Raw genomic sequence first — 16,154 nt, 5'->3', positions numbered from 1 at the left:
GACAAAAATAAGACAAAAAACATGTTGGACACCCCTGATCTACAGCCTTGCAAGCAGTGCGCTGACACTCTGTATACATGTGATTGCAATGACATTGTAATGAGAAGATATGATGTTTACCATTTTCAGCCACATATTTAACACATTTTCCTGATAAAATTTGCTAATTGGCCTCAAAAATATCATAAACCAAAATATTTAGCAAATTAACACATTAGATATCATTATAGGACTAAAGAAGGAGATCAGCAAGTTACTAAAAATCAATCTAAGCTGTACACAAAAGTTTCATGTCAATCGATCCTTCTGTTTTCTCTAAAACCAACAAATATGAACCATATTGCATCACTAGAAGGAGAAATATCTGGATCACGAAAGACAATAAGATTCCTCTTCAGGGCTTCTGTTCCAAATTTCATGCCAAACTGATAGTTTAGATATTTAAATCCAAAATGATAGAGCCGCCATGTTGCAAGTGCGGCTAAAAATGCATTTATGCGTATGACCATTTCCATTGCAGTAAACCTGATGTTAACATATGACTAGTGCTGATGAAAGCACAAATCTCTGTATTGCCTATACCCATTTGGTAAACGACAAGTCTATATCGCTCTCCCCTCTCTTCTCTGAAGGGCTCCCTTTGGAGTTGGTGCTACTCGGGGCTCATGTTTGTCCAGTCCAGTCGGTGGAGGAGGAGGAGGGTGCAGTCCAGTGGCGGGTAAAATCTCCGACCCTTCGTCTCCAGGGTCCCCGGGGCCCTCTTCGTCCCGTCCCACCACCCCACTGGTAAACTCAGCCAACTCTATCAACAGTATCAGTCCCGCCTCTTCGCCGCAAACTGCCGCCGCTCAGCTGAAGAACTGCCTGCGCTCCAGCCAGCACACGGTGAACCAGGCACGCACCTCAATGCAGCTGGGTAAGCACTGCAAGAAGAAATACACATCAAGCATTACTGCATCTGTAACTACACTCGACTGATGGGTTTTTTGACACAGATACCAAATATTACGAATCAAAGTGACTAATACTTTAAACTATGGCTGCAACTGACAATAATTTTCCTTGTTAGAGATGGTGAAAACTGCTGATCAGTGTATCCCAAAGCAAAAGATAATGCTCTTAAATGTCTTGTTTTGCCCACATCACAAAAAAAGTAGACATGCAAAGATAGTTTACTGTCAAAGAGGAGGAAAGAAAACAGAAAATATTCAAACTTTAAAAGCTGGAGTCAGAGAAGTTAGCCCTTTATCCCTAAGTAATTACTCAAACTGATCAACCAGTTGCTAAATAATTTCATAAAATTACACAACTTTGAATAGCTAATTAATTAATCAGTCTAAATGGAACCAACAGATTTGCAGCAAAAATGAAAATCTTAGAGTCAAATTTTAGGAAAAAACTAACTCCAGCACAAAACTTTGTTAAAATGTTTTCTTGTATTTAAAATAAGAAAAGAATAACTTTATTGATCCCACAGTGGGGAAGGTTAACCATTACAGCAACTCCAAAGGAAAAGAAAAAGAAAAAAAATTTATACTTTAATATGTTTAATTAAAAATTGACTCTTCAACATTTCTTCTTTAGTGTTGTTAAGCTGTTACTCCTTAACCAATAAGATTTAGAAAAGGTAGGGAGAAGACAAGGAATGGGTTGGAATAAAAACAAAAAATGAAAATAAGATATTTTTTAAGAAGTGAGTTAAAAAGAAGACTTAATCAGAGAAACGCTAAATATTGGATCCGATAATCAGCCAAGCCGATAATCGATTGGCCCCTACATTTAAGTTATTAGATCCTCAGTAGCATCACTTTTGTTCCTGTTTTAACCCTTTATTGATAAATCTCAATCACATGTTCCCCGATTATCATGAACTAACGAGATGGAGCAGCTCACTAGACTGTGGCAGGTGAAGGATCTATAATCATCTTGACACATAACAAAGACAGAAATGTGAAATTGGTGATTCATAAGTCGAAGACCACCTGTAAAACACAAAGCACCTGTTATTCTGCTGCAGAATTAACCACATTAAAGCCTCCCACAGTGACACTGTGTCATAAGAGAGTTGAATCGTGCCTCGGAAGAGAAGAAATGTTCAGCAGGTTAAAAGAAATTACAGAGTCTGACTCGGGTGTTTTCTCCCGATCTCATGCTCTGCTATAAAACTGCTCACCAGCCTGCAGGCTTTAAAGCAGCAGAGTCCAGATCATCTGGGACCTTGCAGCATTTTAGCCCTTTAGTCTCTGATTACAGCATAATGGAATATTGAGCAGTCATTAATTCAAGTAGCTGCTACACCCTGTGCAGTTCTGCAGCCGCCTCTTTAACCTCCAGGTTCTTCAGTGCTGTTAAACATGTGGAACTGTTACTGAGAACAAACAAATAAAAAGTAACAGACATAAAATCAAAAGCAAAAAAAGCTAATCGGAGCTATGAAAGGTTGGATGAGAGCCCTGGTAAATGACAAGATTCAGATGCATAGTGTTTAGATACACAACATGGCCAAAAGCAGAAACTTGAGTGTTACAATATGTTACTGTGCTGAAAACTTCTCCACTGATGCTGTGATGAGGTCTGACTCGCTTTAGCTTTTGCAGTTCATTCTTCCATACCAAGCGAACTTCTGTTGAATCTCCCTACAGAAGAAACCCAGACAGCTTTTGGATTTTTTGCTGTGAGGCAGAATGATAACCACAGTGTCTCCTCTCTGCGCCGATAAACCGCGATGCAGTTGCAAAATGTGATGTGGACAAGCAGCAATGCTGCCCACGCCTTTTTGTTTCAAACATTTCAGAGAGGACAGTTTTATGTTTGTATTTGCAAAATGTTGAAAGCCTTTAGTTAGTTCTATAAAGTACTACAAGATAAGTTAAAGATGACTTTGATACACAGAAATGAGTTTTTAGGAGTTTAATCAAAACTCAAAAGGCAGAAAAGACTCTTATCAAAGGTATTAATCCTGTCAAGGCTGTGTGAGACCTGATGTGAATGTCTTGAATGCGTCTTCTATACATCCTCCACCTCAGTCTGTCTTTGTACTCCACAGCACAAAGCTCCTGAATCAACTCTGTCAACATGTTCGGTTCAGAACATTTGTACAGGAACCTTCTGTAACTGCTTCAGATAATTTAGCACGATTGCACTCTTACTACATGTGCTCAAACATACAAACGGCACACAAAACACGACAACGCTAAGGACTGTGATCATGCAGCGTTACTGTTTGTGCCACAAGCATCCTCACACACAATCCCGAGAAACACGCACACACACACACACACACACACACGCACACCTGTGTCTGTACAAGGTCTAGATCATATCAGCCTTGTTCTCTACTCAGAGTCTATTCATCTCTCCAACAAGCCTTTCTCTCTCCTCCTTTGTATCCTTTCTTCTTCCCCTTTGAGAAAATAATGGCGAAGGTTTCTTTTGGGAGGCTGAAGAGTACACACTGTGAGAGGACTGCCAAGAACAACACACACACACGGACATGTGCACTCCCACGTACATGCATACACACAAGTGGACGCACACAAACACACAGCCGAATGACATCACCGTGCTTTTCGTTTTATGGAGGCGTAATGACAGAGCTTCTCCTTTCTCTCTCTCCACTTCTTTCCCCTTTTCTCTGTTTTTCTCTCCCCCTCTCTCGCATAGACACAAACACGCACACACGCACACACATCTGGTCTCCATTACAAAATAAAGTATGTGCATAGTTCTGGCGTTTAGTGGTTTTATCACATGACCAGCACACCTCTCTGTGGATTTCTGCCTGAGTGCTGCAGTGGAGCAGAGCAGGTGGCTAGAAACCCTGTGTATGAGTGTGTGTGTGTGTAGTTGTGTAAGTGAGTATATGCACAAGCGTGGCTGTATGTTTATGTGGGTGTGTGTTTTTGTGCACTTTTGCCCTCGTGAAAGGCTTAGCAAAGTGCTCCAAACTCAGGACATCGAGGACAAGTTTTTTTTTGTGCAGAGCTTTGGTTTGAAGTTAAGCTTTTCTGAGTTATTTTGCATTGTTCTTGCCAGAGAATGTTTCCCTCAACACTTTTAAATACCCTTTTTTTTTTTTTAATCAGGTATTAGATAAAGAAATACCACCTTAAGCTTGTGTGGACAGAGCCAGAAATCTCACTGTGTGATAAATGTTTGTCAGGCTTGCTATTTACCATATCTTTACCAGAACGGCTCAACTTTTAGACCTCCCAGACTGACCTTATCTCTCCTTCGTGGGTGTCTTTAAACAGACTAAATATGTAAGTGATGGGAACTGGCTACTCCCAATTTCACACAGTTATAAATAAGTAAGTAGCTGTTCATCTACTCTTATCTACGTGATGGACCGGCCAGCTAAGTAAAGTGCCTCTTTGCTTTGTGCCCAGTGCAGGTGGCGCCCATAACATTACTGCATATTAGCCTATGGGTACAGCGGTGTTTCACATAATTGCATTTCCCAGTAATTCAAGAGACACATTTCAGTAATCTAAATTTGCCATAAAACAGTCCAGCAGTGTGATAAACCAAAGATTACATGAGTTTGAAGGTGCACTTGTTTTTAAAATGACTCTCACTGCGTATCATTACTAAACTTACATACAGACAGATGATTATTAAACCTATTCTCTCCTCAGATATTAACTAAAAAAGTCACTGAGTCCGACTCAATGTCAACAAAATATTGACCTTCTTCGGCCTCTTGCTGAGTGACGGCAGTGGTCAGTGTAAACCCCCCCCTCAGTTATACTAATCCACACGTGTATTTGTGTGTGTTTAAGTCCACAGTCCCCCAGCTGGAAGCCCAGAGCGCCCCACGGTGGCCATCTCTCCCCTGCGTCCTCAGAGCTCCTCCCCCTCGCGCTGCCCTGGTCAATCGGGTCGTCCTCTCTCCATGGTGTCTCCAGGACCCAGCTTAGGGCCCTCGCCCCTCTCCTCCCCAGCTTCGCGTCCCATCCTCCCCCTGTCCTCCCCCCTTTCTTGTCTCACCCCTCCGAACGTGTCAGCGGTGCTCCTCAACGGCGAGCCAGCCAGTCCACTGCAGCCTCCATCGCCGGGCCCCTCCCATGCTCCCACCCAGGGCGCCCTCGCACCCAAAGCAGAGAAGGTGAGGCTCAATCCTCACCAATAATTGCACTTTTCAGCAAAGATTCAAATATGTTGAGCTTGTTTGAGTATTTGGCTTTTTGGTCAGACGTTTTTCTCTAATGGAATAATTGGCAGTCTTGCCAGGGCAATTTCTCCACATGTATAGTATAATCACCAAAAATATTGCAGCAAATCTGGTTCCCCAACCATGAAAATCATATCTCTTGATCACACACAAAAAAGTCTTTGATTACTGATTGCTGCTGCCTGTTGTAGTATCTGAGGGGAGAATGCTCAATAATGACCGACTCATGAAACAATCTAAATTATACTGCACATATTAAATACAGATAATCATAATAAAACAGAGGTTTTCAAAGCAAATCAATGGGAGCACGGATTCTCTGTAGGACAACAATTAGTCTGTGTTTTTTAACACCTGCTGCTTGCTTTTTTGATAAACAGATTAATAACCTGGGCTATAAAATGTCAGGAAGTAGTGAAAAATGCCCATTACAATTCTGTGAAACCTAAACTGAAGTCTTCAAATAGATGATTTTGTCTCCAGATCTTAGAAACTATTGAGTTATTACTAGAAAAGACAGGAAAAAAATAACTCCTCACAACTGAAAAATTATGGAACTTTTTTTTTAATCATTAATGATTAACTGAGTAGTTAGTCTGTCCAGAGTCACACTTATTTTCTTACAGCAGAGTATTTGAAATGTGCTTTAAGACTACGCCTCAAATCAACACACAATCCCTCATTTCAGACCAACCAGCTATTCCAACATTCTATTCTAACACCAAATTTGTGCAAGGAAAAAAAAACTTGGTGCAACTTCTGCTTTTCTGTTTCCCGCAAGAATCGTTTTCCTGTAAATACTCACCTTTTATTTGTATTTTAATTAACTTTAACACCAAGTCACGTACAAGAAAAGGTGTTTTGTCTTCTGCCGTTCACAGTTTAGTGGGTGTGAAATCCGTAGTGTGTGCGTCTGTATGCATTTGTGCATACGATGAGCTGGTCGTCCTCCTCTACCTCAGTGAGTGTCATTCACCCAGGCAGCTGGCACAAATGCTGAATGCCATCCTGTATGTTGTAAGAGCTGCAGTGTTAAAGCTGTGGATGTTAAAAGCGGGCCGCACTGACAGTGAAGGATGGCACCGAAAGCTCGCATCTGTCTCAGCTCCATTTGTTTCACTGTTGGCTCCGCTGTCTGGGACAGCTAATCTAACTACATGGCTAGCTGACAAACAGCTCATTGACTATGGAACAGCAGGCAGGGGCCTTGTTTACATCGTCAGACGCATAGATGGCTTGGACTTTTATTTTTAAAAGCCCAGATTCAGGATTATATCACACATACTAAATATATTACAAGAAGTTGGAACAAGGCCACATATGTCATCCTGACATGAAAGAAGGCTTCCTTCTTATGACGACATTGTACAAAATTAGCTTTTTGTTATTTTTAAATCAAGTGTTTGTCAAATATCATATATCGGGAGGTTTTTGGATGTTTTTTTTCAGCTGGTCTATAACATTTTAGACGATGAGCGGCTTTCTCCACCCAAAATAAGCTGCTACTCTCCCCAAAACAACATATCAATATGCATTTTTTCTGTAGTTGTAGCATCCATTTATGATATAAATGCTGTTTCAAAAGCCTTGCGCCTTGAAAACCAAAATACCTCTTTAAATTAGATTTCAAGATACTGAGAGATACTATGTGCTCAAAGCCCAGGTATTGTTCCAAAACATCACGTTATCCGTTTACTAAGTGTTCATCCTTCATTCACAGTGCAGATCTTTGCAGCTTCGAGCTTGGCAGAGCAGAAACATCAGGTCTGAAGTCATGGTGGCAATGGGGCTGCACAGAGTCCCACTTTGTTACAGAGAAAATGATGAAGCAGCCGTGATAACTGTCTGGCTGACACAGTTTAGGGTAATCTCTGTTCGACACACTGTCATACTGTCTAGAGCGCAGCCAGCATTACAGACACATATCACGTTGGACACCGACATGCATTTGTAGACCGTTTCCAAGAAGTCTGCACTCTGGGGCAATTGCCAAGGAAATGGCTGTCAGAAGTGCTTGGAGGAATTCAGCAGGTCCCGAAGAGTCTAAAAATGTCTTGAGACCTGGACTTTAGATAATATGGGACTTACATTCCTATTTCACTTTCACTGGGGCTATTTTCTTCTATTCTGCAGCACTTTGGCTGTATATCTAATGCTTAAGTGACACTAAATGAATGCCACCACTTGATCCTGAGACATAGACTCCTTTTACAGACGAACACGCTGACAGCTCTGAGTGGAGAAAACAAGTTCATCAAGCTAAATATGAAGTTGCTATCATCCATTCGATTAGAGCATTTGAGGTTCAGCGTACTGTGCTTTGTCCCATTCCATCCTTCAGTTTTTCCTTGAATTTCTCGTTCACTTAATTTATCTCACAAGCATTTCAACAGTGGTGAGCGTGGGTGAGTAAAATGGCAGAGTAATTAGCTTTGTGGGTGGACAGAAAATGGCATCAGCGCATTACTCCCATCAACCCTGAGCAATCTTTACACCCTGCTGTCTGCTTTCAAAAGCGAAAGCTGCTCCGTTCAGTGGCACAGCATTAACAGTGAATTATTGTCACGTCTGTTTGTGTTTGTGTCGTTCCGTACGTTTGGAATGAAGGAAAACTTCACACACGCAGACACAAGCATGTACACAATTTCTACACATACCATGAAAAATTCCACTTAACTTGCATGTAAGAGCCAAAATCAGATTAAAATGTGAGTGTGTGCTGCTCCCTGGTGGCTTATTTTGGAACGACACCAGCAGTTTGATGCGCTGGTGTAAACAGACACACACAGGCGAGCACACACACTCACAGGAGGCAGATTAAGCCTTTAAGCCTGCAGATGAAAGAAGAGAGGGCGTGATTATTCACTTTTTGTGCCATTTTCAATCCCGCCTCCCTCCTTCTCTTTCCTGCCTCTACCCCTCTGCTCTCTCTCTCTTTCCACCCACACCTCTTTTCTTTACTCTTTCCTCCTTTCTGTCCTCTCCTCTACTTGTTACCCTTCTTGAGTCCTTCTTCCACCACTCCTTTTATCTTCCATCGCTCCATTTTCTCTGCATCTATTCATCTCTGTTTACCTCTCTGTCTTGTCTTTCCTCTCCCAAATTAGAATTCAGACAATCCTGTATTTGCGTAACAGGAAGAAAATCTGTGTTGCCCAAACAGTGGGAATTTTAAGAGTGTGTATTTCAGTACCATGCCAGAGTACAGCAACGGAGACAGATGTATATCATCCAGAGAGGGAGCAATGACAGTTTCATTATTTTTTTTTTTTTTAAAGACAGCAGAAAACGACAGAAAGAAAGAGGTGCTATATTTTTGCATGTAGTGATGAAATCTGTATTTAGACAAATGCATATCTCTAAAGCTCTGCTTCTTGGAGTATAAGAGCAGAGGGTGCAGTACGTTTTCTGTCAAGGGTCTGCTGAGTCAAAGTGTTCATACAGCCTCTGTAAGTGCTTTGCTAAGCACTTCTTTTCTGTGCCATCCCACCTCTGGACCGAGTCTGATGATCAGGACTGTGAATGGTATTGTTCTTCAGTCTCCAATGCTGCATTTTTATTCTGATACCAATTTTAGGAAGTAAGAAATTCTGATATCAACACTATAGGTAGAGTTGTATTGAAAAGGGGAAATGATGGGATTATTGTTTATTAACTTTCCAGCATTGTATTTCACCAACTAGATAGCAACTTATAATGAAGACAAAGCTTGACTCCATACTAAAATCTGCTTCGCTGTGCTCTGCTACATGTGCTGCAGACAGTGCTGTTGTAAACACTGCTATCTGCTGCTCTGCTGGGCAAACTATGGGATGACACTGTTTCTAAATTTCCCAAATATATTTTTCTGTATTATGTTCTGTAATAGATCGGATCAGTGTGCATCAGACAGCCAATATCTCAGTACCGAAACACTTCTGACAGGACAATATCAGCCTGATAAATTGACCAGTCAACATGTTGGTCAGACTCAAGTGTTTTTGTGTTCATCAAAAAATTGTGTGAGAATGTTGGGTCGGTTTGCTTTAACATTTGATTGTCTTCCCAGCAGTTCTAAGTCACATTTTTGTTAAATGCCACCGTGTTTGGTTGTTGAAAGTTCAATAATTGCATATATCTTGTAAAAAAAAAATGGCTGCATCTGATGTGTATTTTCTTTATTGGTTTCAATTAATCAGCCGATCTATAAAATGTAAGATATGTCCGCTCTCCTGATGGTCTGTCTCCTGCAGATCATTTAACAGAGATATTTCTACCAGTCCTGTGAGTTCCCAGCAGACAGCAGCGTTAAAGTTTCTCGTGTTTGACCCTGTTTAGATACAGTTTGGCTCATAACATGGGCTTTCATTAAAGGAATGGGGGTTTAATTTACAAAATGCCACTGTAAGCCATTTGCGCTGACCAAATGACATTGGTAAATGAACAGTTATTGACCCACCAAAGCAGATGTAATTAATGTAGGAAATGAACAAGTAAAAGTGAGAAACATTTTCGCAAGAGCACCTTTTTCAGAGCAAGAGTCAGAACATACTGACTTTTGGTATAGAGTGTGTTCTAACGACTTCATAAGTATATTTGCTTGTTAATTTGTTGCAGATCTTTTGGTATTTAGTGATATATTTTGATACATTCTCCTGCAGTTGAGCATACTTTAATACATTGTTGAAAAAGAAAGCTTTGTGCAGCGTTGCATCCTGGATTTTTCTTCACCAGATCATCACTTTGATCTTCCATATTTACTGACAGCCTCGACTTTTTCGAGCATCGTGCAGCACAGGCAGGTTTTACTTAAAGCCTGATTCAGTAGTTGACAGTACTATAGAGCCATCTGCAAAGGCTTGCAAATTTAGTGTGACAGCTGGGCAGACCTACCACAGGGGCGGTGAGCAGAGCCGGGGAACAGTAGGAGAATAAGCGAGACACAATACAGATAGGCGTAAACATCAACATCAATTTTAAATGTTTTGAAAAAGAGCCGTTTCTGACGTAATTATACATTAAGATAAGTTAGAGTTCAGTAAGAAGCTGCACAGTATTTCACCTGGTGTAAAGGAAATAAAAAGAAGAGACCCTAAGCTACGCTGAAATAAAGCAACTATTGTCTATTACGGATGTATTCGAGTGAGATTGTGTTATTTTCAGGGTCACAATTCTTGCAGGTACAATGTGACTAACTGTGTGAATTGAATTACTGTGAAAACCTAGAGCTCACATGTGCAGAAACGAACACCAGAACCTGAGAAAGAAGCCAAAAACGTGTGAAAATGAACTTCGGTCTAGCAATAATGAATTAGGCAACATGTGACATCGTAGATAGGTGATATACCCGACACATATTTACAGAGGTGATCTTTGTAGACTGAAACTGATAATTGAGTTGGCCCGTTTAAATATCACTTCCAAAAATGTGCAGAAGCCTTTTGCTTTGAGTTTACTCGTGTCTGAATGCATCCAAAGCAGGTGAATATCTGAAAAGTTTAGCTTAAGAATCCAAACGACTGTATTGCAAAACTATGTCAGTAAAACCTTGCGCCGTTGCTCATGGACTATGATTTATTATTTAGTTGTGTGTTCCAGACTTTCCAGGACAAGTTTATACTGAATTATAACAGGTTTGTTTTGGCATCGTGTGCATTCATGTGTAAGAAAAATCTGCTGCTTGATCCAGCAGTCAGTTTGTTATAAAAACAACAACAAAAAGGCAAGAAATGAGGCTGAGAGCTAATATGAGGGATCTGTGCATCGCCGAAAAAGTCATAATAATGCTCAGGCACGCTCAATATTGATCCACATTGTGATGATTGAGTGTGTAAAATCACCGCAAGCTGCAGTAGTTTGACTGCGTGGACAATACAGTGTAATCAATCACAAATGAACCTGGAATGGAAAAGCATGAATCTGGCTTTATAGAGGCCATTAAGGAACACTTTGTCTATAATCAATATGGTAGATTCAGCTGCACATGTAAGCAGCATGAAGAACAGCTCTGCTTAGCTACCTGTCAGATCGACACGCACTGTGACAGACCAGGCGTTCACACACCGAACACGGACTGGTTATAATTACTCACAACACAACAGTTTCTTTCTTTCTGAGCTGTGAGTGAAGTGCAGGAGAGAGTAAAAAAAAGCTGCAATTTTACAGTTCGATGTGCCTTGCAGACCGAGAAGTACTTGTTCCTGCTCGGACAAAACGCTCCACATGGACGGTATTATGGCTGCCATGTGAGGGACAATTTGGAAATCTTATAAAAACTTGTCCTAATCCTAAGTGCTTCAGCACACAGCAGCTGGACTTCTTTGTAGTTCTGAATGAAATCATAAATTGAGGAACATTAGCAAGCAACATTGTGGATTTGTTTTTGTTTACCATGACTGGAATTGCCAAGAAAGCTAGCTTGCTAGTCTTAGTGATGAAGTTCTGTGACAGTAAGCACTCATGTAATACACAGAATACACAATCTGATTCCTATTGATTGATAGTTGTGCTCAGGTCAGCATAAAACCAGGAAGCAGAAGGAAACTACAAACCTGGCTCTGACTACATTTAGAAAAACTTGCCTGCCAGTATCTCTAAAGATCACTACTATTAACATGCTGGATCTTGATTGTTTAGTCAATATACAAAAACGTATGCTACCAGTCAAAAATTTGGACAAGATTAACACTTTTTTGTTTACAACATAATTCAATATGTATTCTTTTATAATTTTGATGTCTTCAGTATTTATCTACAATGTAGAAAATAATCAAATAAATAAAAAGCATTGAAGGAGAAGGTGTGTCCAAACTTTTGACTGGTAGTGTATGTAAAAACAACAATTTGTGGTTTTACAGGAAGGTACCTGATGTAATAGTTTCTTGGTAAACATACACTGAGCTCACCACACAACCAGCAGAGACACAGCACAGAAGTACCACATGGATGAATGAGCTGGAGTTAGCCAAGAACTGTTACAGACCACAAAGTGTTTATGCTAAGCTAAGCCAATCGCATTCATGCTGGGAAGGGCTGAAGGATTCAGGGGAATTATCTGACAGATACTACAATTTGATTTGGAATATATATTTATTTTGAAGTCAATCTTCAGTTCAGTATTCATGGTGTAATAGATTTAAAACGTGACGGAGCACATGAGATATCAAAAGCATGACTGTCACACAGGGAGGAAGGCAGGAAATTGCAAAACGACTGACACAACATTTTAAACCCTGGATCAGACATGCTGCTTAATGTATGTCCTAAGCTAATTACATAATCAACAATTTTTAACATGCCGACATCTGAGTGGTATCAATTGTCTCATCTAACTGAACAAGTGTTTGAAAATGTCCAGCTCATCTTTTGAGAGGGAGAAAATGTGTCACTTCCAAATGTACAGCTGACGTGCTCCCTGTGTCAGCAAAGCAGCAGCATAAGAAACACCTGAAGATTTGTGATACATTGTGTGCTGTACAAAAAAAACACCTCATATTGTTTTATCATGTCTGTTCTGTTTAAGTAAATACACTCTACAGACACAGACATCATATTCATTGCTATCCTATCAAGAAAGGCCTTGTGGAATCTAGCTTTGTATCGTTCTCTGGGTAAAGATGTTGAATTCCAGCTGTTAGTTCATTTCTGCTCTGTTCTTCCCTCCCTCTTTCTCCCTCATCCTTCATCTCTCCATCTTCAGAAGGAGAGGAAAGCAGGAGGTCTGTTAAAGCTCCTGTCGGGGGCCGCAGCCAAGAAGAAACCTCGCTCGCCCCCGTCCTCCCCGCCAACCCACGACCCCTCATTGGCTGGCCAAGGCGCCGTGGCCACCGACCCCGCCCACCATCCTCACCACCATCACCACCACGCCCGCTCAGGTTCCTGTCCAATGGCGTCGCAGGGACGAGCCGGATCCTGTCCAATCGAGAGCGAGATGGCGGGGGCAATGGGCCTGGAGCCTCTGCACAGGAAGTCCGGCTCCCTGGACACCAACTTCCCCATGTCGCCCCCGGCAACACGCGCTGGCAATGCTCTGATGGTCCTCAGGCCTGAACCCAAGCCCCTGTCCAGAGAGAGGTGGGCACACAGATGCACACACACTCTCATATAGCCCACAAAGTTTGAGTATTTTAAAAGTTGCAGACATGAACAAAATAATAGCATTATAGTGAAAACTATGAGTGAAGTAACAGTCTGTTTAGAACATGTGGATAAGCTCAAAACTAAAAATATAGGCAATATTTTCTGACAAAATGGTACAATTTTGGGTTGGAGGATAAAACAAAACCATAAGCAGAGAATAAATAAAAACCAGCCTTCTAGCCAGAGGCGCCTTCGTGAGCATTAAGCCATTACTGCTGTGATGCTACCGAGAGTAAGACCAGGCTTTTGTTGAGATGTGAGAGCTTTCAGTGCATAAACCACCATCCATGGCCTTGTTGTTGGTGCATCAGCTGGGATTTTAAAAAATTGCACCTACAGTACAATGTGAGAGCTTAAGTTCCTTAGTCCTCACCAAGGGCAACGCTTAATAGGACTGTGAAACATCATAGATTATTCTTTTATCCTTGACAGATACAACTTACACAGACCAGCAGCCTGGAAGACCTTAGTTCTGCTGCAACAAACACACACACACTTTGTTCCCCCTCAGAGGAATCCTATAACATCAGCCACACTCTTATAGACTCTTCAGTTGTGCCACATGGAGGAGGAATGAAGCATGTGTCAGCAGGATGCTGGTGTACTGAGACCTCTGGTTATCACAGCAAACAATGCACACAGCTCCTTCTGTTGTGTGCAAGAGAGCAAACAGCAGGGAGGGAAAACAACCTTGTCTTGGCAATGCTTTGGTAAATGTCAAACCCTAAGGGACACAGGCTCCAGAACACTGTCGTAGTGGTTATGATAACATCTGATAATGCACTTACCGGCTTTTGAATAATACAACACAGAACAGTGTTTAGACCGAAAACTTGTTGTGTTTCACTTTGCAGCTTTTCACCCAATTTATCAAAGCCAACTGGAAGTCGTCATACTCTGATTCATTCAAACACGTGCAGGAATAAATGTCCGGTTTGGTTCTCAAGTGGTAAAAATATCCACTAAAACTGTTTAATTTGTAAGGCGAGGGATAGCACATTTTATACACAAAGGAAATTCAAAGTGCTTTACATAATGCATTAAAATGAAAAATGCAATAAAATTAAATGAATAATAGAAATATAGCATAAAACATTAAAGTGCACATTAGAAGAATGGAGCCTTCCTAAATATTAGTTTAAATCAAAATTTAATTATAAGCAGTGGAAAAAGAGGAGTCTTAAGCTTAATTTTTAAAGTGGTTGGAGTTTTTTTTTTTAATGCGTCTACAACTGACAAACCATTCTCTGATTTAGATAGAAGTCACTCAAAATCAGGGAAACTAATAGACCTGAGATTCTGCACTAGATGGGTGAAAGCATTGTGAGAATATAAGGGCATGTTATCATTTTAACAAACCAGTCAGACAAACATGAAAACCTCTGACAGGTGAAGTGAACATTGATCATCTTGTTACAGCAGCTCCTGCAGGATGTATTTGACAGCAAGGGAACAGTCAGTTCTTGACGGTGTTGAAAGCAGGAAAAATGGGCAAACGAAAAGATCTAAGTGACTCTCACAAAAGCTGAATTGTGGCAGCTTGACGACTGGTTTGTCCCGAGCAAAAGTGGTCCAAGGAAGGACACTGGGGTCATGGGTGTCCAACGCTCACTGATGCATGGAAGAAGCAAAGACTCGCTGTGTGGTCTGATCCCACTGAAGAACTGCAGCAGCACAAATTGCTAAAAACTTTTAAGGTTGGTTATAACGAAATGATATCAGAACACACATCAGGGGTGTCAAACTCACCTTAGTTCAGGGGCCACATTCAGTGCAGTTTGAGCTCAAGTGGGCCAGACCAATAACATCACAGCGTGATAACCTATAAATAATGATAACTCCAAATTTTTCCTTTGTTTCAGTGCAAAAAAAGTACGTTCTGAAAAAGTCCACATTTCAGGAATTATCTTTTTACAAAACATTATGAACAACCTGAAATTTCTTAAGGAAAATTAGTTCAATTTCAGCAATATTATGCCTCAGTTTATCATTTACACATTACAACTTACGATCACAGCGTATCTACAAAGGAATAAAACATTTAGTCACAAGTGTCTGGAACTGAATGATAGAATATTTTACTTTATGATCAAAATGGCAAAAGTCGGACAAATAACAACAAAAACGAGACATAATATTACAAAAATGAGACGCAAAATGACAAAAACGAGACACACAACAACCAAAACTTAGGCAAACGACACGAAACAAAGCAAAAGAGACAAAAAAATTAGATTAAAAAAAGTTACAAAGCGACATAAAGAATGGACAAATGACGAGACAAAAAATGACAAAAGCAAGAAACAGTACAATGAAAAAGTAGACAAGACGAGATAAAAAAAAACACAAAGGATACACAAAACAACAAATAAAGCGAAACACAAAATGACAAAAATAAGACAAAAAACACAAGCAAGACAAAAAGGAAACACAAAGCACCAAAAATGAGAAACAAAACGACAAAAACATGAGACAACAAAAGTCACTCAAAAAACAACAAAAGCAAGACAAAATGTTACAAAAATGACAAAAGAACAATGAACTTTATGATCAAAACAACTTGTCATGGTCTAGAAATTATTTAAAATTTATAGTTTTACAAATTGACAATTTGCAGTTAATGTCTTCTCTGTAATTTTTACACTTTACAAAATCTTCCCACGGGCCGGGTTGGACCTGTTTTGGCCCACAGGCCGCATGTTTGACACCCCTGCTGTACATAATGGAGGAAGGTGAACTGCTCTGATGAATTAAATTTTGTTGTTTAACTGGAAAGGAAATGCCAGCAGGATGCACTGTGGGAACAAGGCAGCAGCCAACAGAAGCAGTGTGATGCTCTGACAACGTTCTGCTGGGAAACCTT

The 16,154-nt window shown here is 40.5% G+C and overlaps 1 protein-coding gene across 4 annotated transcripts in view; it reads left to right on the top strand.

Annotated features, from left to right (window-relative positions):
* The window catches only part of LOC111580589 (E3 ubiquitin-protein ligase SH3RF3), a 112,595-nt gene that overhangs the window by 90,420 nt on the left and 6,021 nt on the right, over window positions 1-16,154 (top strand). For 2 of the 4 annotated variants that reach the window (XM_035956413.2, XM_023288403.3), the window contains 3 exons: window positions 633-916; window positions 4,782-5,107; window positions 12,852-13,225. In XM_035956413.2, the coding sequence (XP_035812306.2) occupies window positions 633-916; window positions 4,782-5,107; window positions 12,852-13,225 (984 nt within the window). The remainder of the gene's footprint in view (window positions 1-632; window positions 917-4,781; window positions 5,108-12,851; window positions 13,226-16,154) is intronic. The other 2 variants (XM_035956414.2, XM_035956415.2) reach the window with 2 other exon arrangements.

This window comes from Amphiprion ocellaris, chromosome 11 (genome assembly GCF_022539595.1).
Source record: "Amphiprion ocellaris isolate individual 3 ecotype Okinawa chromosome 11, ASM2253959v1, whole genome shotgun sequence".
Taxonomy (NCBI): domain Eukaryota; kingdom Metazoa; phylum Chordata; class Actinopteri; family Pomacentridae; genus Amphiprion; species Amphiprion ocellaris.
Note: the sequence above shows the minus strand (reverse complement) of the source record. Positions and strands in the feature narration are given on the sequence as shown.